The sequence below is a fragment of the Thermobia domestica genome, chromosome 12, assembly GCF_964235325.1.
Source record: "Thermobia domestica chromosome 12, izTheDome1.hap1.1, whole genome shotgun sequence".
NCBI lineage: Eukaryota > Metazoa > Arthropoda > Insecta > Zygentoma > Lepismatidae > Thermobia > Thermobia domestica.
This window is the reverse complement of record NC_137465.1, coordinates 189,061,523-189,067,522: the sequence shown is the minus strand read 5'-3', so window position 1 is coordinate 189,067,522 and position 6,000 is coordinate 189,061,523. Positions and strand designations below refer to the sequence as shown.

Here is a 6,000-nt window from a genome sequence, read left to right as displayed (position 1 = left end):
GTTAATGAATCGCTACAATTATTTCTAAATATACCTTCTAAGCTGTCTTAACATTAATTTTGCTAGAAGTACTTATATTATTAAATGCTTTTACATTTATCTACTATTGAATTTTTGGAAGAGAGGAGTATGGACAGTTGTAATATCAAATTTATGCATTTGCACTCCATTCTCTATCTTGGAAATATCTCCATTCACTCCATTCTCTAGCTGTTGCTGTGGACGAATAAAAGTATGTTTATTAATATTTCAATTTATTCTTTCCATCAAAAAAGATCTACAATTTTCAGTTACTTTGTACAAAATATAGATAATTTTTCTCTTCATAATGTCTAAACTATATAAACTGTTCCTTTACATTGCAAATGTACAGCCATATTATTGTACTACACTATTTGCAGAAAAAGCCCAGTCAATTTAAAATTTAATTAACAATATCTATGTACAGATATCGAAATATGAAACTTGCTAATAACTCAGGTATTACTCATTATCATATGACAGCAAGTTCAAAAATTTTCGAAAATTTTTACCGTAACGTACTAATTAAAATGCATTCTTAATATTGCACAAAGTTACGGCGATTTTGGATATACCAATGTATATTGATTTTCAGAAAACTTTTATTATATCTATATAAGAATTTCAAAGCATCTCTTTACCTTAGAAAGAACTGGAATAATAGTTTTTCTTTAAAAAAAATATATAATCAAAACTAATACTAGTACAACCTTTACTTGTTTAAAGAATATATATTGACTGTATATATTCCTTAAGTAAATATATAAAGAATATAAGAAAATCAAATTGAACATTGTACTCAACTATTCACATAAAATTTCATACACGATGTATGAATATACGGTGGACGTAATATTAGGGTTCATATTACTCTTCAATATGTTGAAAGTTCATTTTAGTAGCGAATTTGTGGACATCTCTTTTCTCCACTAATAACCAAATACCATCATAGTTGAAGTGGTACGTATTTAAAGCTGAGGTAAGTTAAAATTTGAATAACTTACATAAAACGAGTTAAAAAGGGTTTTCGATTCTAATTCAATGTAAGACACATTCTAAACTATTTTTTAGAAAATAATGGGTATCAAAAAGATTGATGATTTACACTTTCTAGAGACACATTAAAAATGTTCCTCTTTTTTCCATAAATGTTCCAAAGTCCAAAGGGGGCCACAAAAAAATATTGTACCTTACACAAAAATTAGCTTTCCTTAAGTCTTATTAGTATGCAAAACTCTGTTGTTGATGATTATTCTTAACCACGTGTTCATTGTTTTTCTCAATGAATTCCAATGCATCTTGGAAAAACGTTCTCGTGATTGGATTGTAGGTTCTTCGTAGAGCCAATTCAATCTCGTTTCTCAACAATTTGTAGATGTTTAGAGTCTTCTTCTTGTTGAAAATGTCAGAATAATTCTAAAAATGAAATAAAATACTCTTAAATTGTAATCACTCAATAACTTAAATTGTACACAAATTCAAATTTATATTAATAAAAACGTACTCATATTATTTCTTATGCAACTTATTCAAATCACAAGAATAATATTGTATGTATCACAAGACTGTTTCTACAGAAATGTAGAGCTCTTATAATATTCAGTGTTTTGTGTTAGGAAGCTCAAGAATCAACATATTGCACTAGACATCTACGTGAATTCTAAGCAACTATATTTTTTTTTCCCCACAGTAAGGGTGAATTGAGTCCGAGTTAGAGCTGGGCATTCAATTCTATCTTTTTAAATCAATAACAACAAAAAAAGGAATTTTAGGAATGAATAAAATAAATAAATAAATAAATAAATAAAAATAACAGGGTGTCTACTAAAATTCCAAAATGAAATTCCGTGACTTTTTCGTGTCCTTTTCTTTACCAAATCATAAAATTTCCTAACATTTTCAAGAGCGAATTTGCGTGCGAATTAGGCCGAATTTTCATCCATGCGATAGAAACGTACATTGCTTGCGATTTGGTAGCGTCTAAAGCCGACCATAGACATTTTTGGTGGTGAATTTTGACGTTTCACAAAACAAAATTTTCCAATCTGTACTTACGTTTGTACAGTTTTAAAAAATCGTGACTCAAAAGCTAAATTTCGTGACTTTCATGACCGTTTTCTGATTTCGTGACCGATAGACACCCTGAAAAAGGATCAAAAGATTTGGCCAAGAATTTTAGGAAATAAATAAATAAATAAATAAATAAATAAATAAATAAATAATCAAAAGATTGTGATCTTGGCCAATAATTAGTTTTTTAATCAGGGGCCACAAAATTTTTGACCGGCCCCTAAATTGAGTTTTCGTATTTTCTACGGAATAAGCACATCATATTGAGTTAAGTGATAGTTTGAGTTTGGCTACAATATATGTAGTTCTCCAGATACAAGGCATACAAGAAAATGTTTTTGATTAAAGTATATAGTATCTTTTGATCCAACGAGTTTAAAATTGTTTGGCCACGTCGTAAATTTATTAAGAATAGTACGATTATAAAGAAGTATTTTTGACAAACAACCTTACTCTGCTTAGATCTTTGTCACATGAACTTTAATGAGTATAATAAAATGTCGCTAAATGGACAAGAAAGTTTTATTTTAGTTTTATTGTTCTTATTTATTGCTCTTTTGACATGAAATATGCCACATACATGTCTTTGCCAATTATACACATACTAACATAATAAGAAATAGCTGGCGAATTCGTTATCAAATTATATTCCTACAACGACATATTTATAGACATGCGACAATAATTTTGGACATGAGTGTACGTTGCCCTGAGCTACCGATGAAGGTGTTAATTTTTTGCTGAAACAGTACAGTACAATTTGGACGCAGTGAATAATTATGTTTTAGAAGGAAAGTTCAACATGGTATTGTTCTCACTAACATTACTTAGTATTCAACTTCCAGCCCCACGTTCCATCTTCGGATTTATTCGGAATTCCGTTATCTTTAAGTAGATGATTTGTGACGTCATTGAGTTGACCGAGTAGATAATAGACGAAATCTGAGTTTATTTAACAGGTGCGCAACGTTGTTATGTTCCTATGCTGTTCTTAGCAGCACGATACCTCACACGAAGAACTGGACCTGGGAAGGCCAAGATGTCGCCACTGAGACTTATTAGATTTGTTGGTGGAAAGACTGATATATACAAGAAACGAAAAAATCGCAACGCACGGTCTGCTGTAACCCGTGTTTAACTGCTATAAATTGAATCCAATATGACATACGATGCTCCACTTGACGGTAAACCATAGTGTTATCCTGTTCCATTCTATTATTCTGATGTACAGTAACTGCTTTACCTTAGCTGATATCTATAAACTGTAAACATGCAGCAGTCCTATAAACCCAATTGCAAAAGTTTGCATGCAAAAGCATCATTATGTAATCTAAATGTACCATAAGAAACAGTAAGAACTCAAATTATATTTCATAAGAATCACACAGTTTTTACTATTGTCCTTTGTTTTAAAATCAACTTAAAATTTAGAGGATTTTTTGTTTCAAATTTTAATTTCCAATATTGAAAAAGTGTTTGAATATTCTGGGAAAGAAATAGAGATATCTCTCCAAACGAAGTTTTCGATTAGGCTTCCATATTATACCACAAATGTTCAGTTCCAATATACACTTTTCATAAAATTGGCTTAATAATATGGTTACCTGATCTTTCAAATACTATAACGAAAATTAACCTTTGTTTGCCGGGTTTGTAAATATACTCTTCAAAATATAAAACTGCAAAATATAGCACTTTTGGTGTGCTTTTCAAGAATTTCGGTTTAATTCATTTGCAATTTAAATAATTTGGTACTATATTATTAAAATATACTAAATGCCTCTCTCTTCCAGTTTTGTGGATATTCCCCCTCCCCCGTTTTTTTTTTTAAAAATAAAAAAAACTTCATCCGTAATAATGGATTACTGTATCTGAAAATTTTAGAGTAACGAAATATCACTTATTTCTTTATCCATTCGAACTTCCGTAAAACCTCTTTACATTATGGTCAATCACGCGAGCGTATAATAAGACTATATACTCATTTCCTTGGTGAAATGGTTTTGATACTTTGAATACAGGGATTGTGAAAAAATCTACTTATACAAAAGCAAGCTTAAACACTTATTAATATTCTATAAATAAAACGAGTTAACAGCGAGAGCTCAGATTGCTCAGTACAGTATTAATCACTATACAATCAGAAATTTACAATCCTCATCATTGCTCTCATTAAATGTATGTACTACTATACTTGTTACCGAACCAGCTTCTTTCAACAAAACCTAATACTGAAATCATTGTAGGAAACTAATTCATTTTCTTCTAAATCTCACTAACTGAAGCTAAACGAATATCACAAAATGTAGGAGAAAGATTAGTGTGAAAGATTTTAGTATGTGCATGCGGTGATGAGTTAGATTCTAAAACAGCTTAAGTCATCATTCATTTACTAGGCATAAACGGAGGACAAAGGCGATAGTGTCGGCAAGAAATTTGCTTGAAGTGTAGCTAAATAATGAGTGGAAGACTGAGCATAAAAAAAAAAAAACATTGAGAGTTGCACGATGTGCGAATCACAGTAAAGAAGATGAGTCCATTTTCCTCGATGTTTCAAGCACGTAACTTTCGCGTGGGATGCCCTGGGTAATTCGCACAAGATGCATATACTTTATTATTATTATTATTATTATTATTATTATTATTATTATTATTATTATTATTATTATTATTATTATTATTATTATTATTAATAATATTATTATTATTATTAATAATATTATTATTATTATTACAGGCTTTCCAATGCTAATGAAAAGAAATAGGAAATCACGACGAAAAAAATATAGGAGGTTTCGTGAAGCTGTGAAAAAGGAATATTTCAATTATCCAATACATAGAAATAAAAAAATCACATGGAAATTACACCAATTGTTATATGAAATATAACTATCTAGGTAAATATAACTAAACGGGTAATTATCTCGTTGCAAAATTTTATACAATTTTCTTAGTGTTTTCGTACGTAGCTCACCAGTACTAAGCAGCGACCATAAAGAAAGTGTAAAAAGGATCTGCATCACAAAATCAATGTTTGTAAGTGTACTTCTCTACGATATGAATATCATTTGCAAGATCCTATCGTTTCTATGTTAATATTTAAAAAATAATAATAATAACATACGTAAGTTGTAAATATCAATACAAAATTCATTTTTAAAAAATCACAAAACACATGATACAAAGAGTTGGTTTGTTAAGTATCTGAATACACAATTGCACACAGAACGTAGAGCATTAAAGGAAATATATCCAACAGTAAAAGTACTAGTTACACTTTCATTTCTTTCAGTGTCTGAACATACTTATTTGCCATCTTCAATTTCTCTTTGTTCTGCTCATCTTGAATTTTCTGTAGTTCATTCATCTTCAAGGATGCGGTCTGGATCATTGCCTGAGCAACACTAACGTCAGCCATGTCCTTTTTTCATAGTGTAGAGGATAATAATCTTGTCTAATCATCAGTTTAGTAGCTATTTCCATTTCCTTCTGTACTGTGTCGTCCAATTTCATTTAATTTCTTCAGAGACGATCACTCTTTGAAACTTCCTTTGATATAGCTTCTTGCTTCCTATTTTTTAATGCACTTTCATCTTTGAAAATCTTTGCCACTGCAGCCTCTTTGGATCTGCACTCTTCTAAGTAATCTTTATACTTTCTCCAGCGTTCTGCATAACATCTATTAATTGCTTTGTAACAGGTAGGTCTTCAACTTTTCCTTTATACATTCTAATGCTGTCCTTTACAGTCCTCAGAGCCTTTATACTCTCGTGTGCAAGATGGGATCGATCACTTCCTAAAATGTGTTTCTTCTCTGAGAAACCACGTTCCACATCAGCACTACCATAAAATACTGATAGCAAAGCTTTGACCACTTTAGATATCATTGGATATTTAACTGTTCCACAC

General features: G+C 30.5%; 1 protein-coding gene across 2 annotated transcripts in view; it reads right to left on the bottom strand.

Annotated features, from left to right (window-relative positions):
• Positions 1-237: 237 nt before the first annotated feature.
• Positions 238-6,000, bottom strand: part of LOC145666904 (uncharacterized) — a 28,821-nt gene continuing 23,058 nt past the window's right edge. For both annotated transcript variants that reach the window (XM_081734494.1, XM_081734495.1), the window contains exon 3: positions 238-1,437. In XM_081734494.1, coding sequence (XP_081590620.1) covers positions 1,243-1,437 — 195 coding nt within the window. In that variant the 3' untranslated portion in view covers positions 238-1,242. The remainder of the gene's footprint in view (positions 1,438-6,000) is intronic.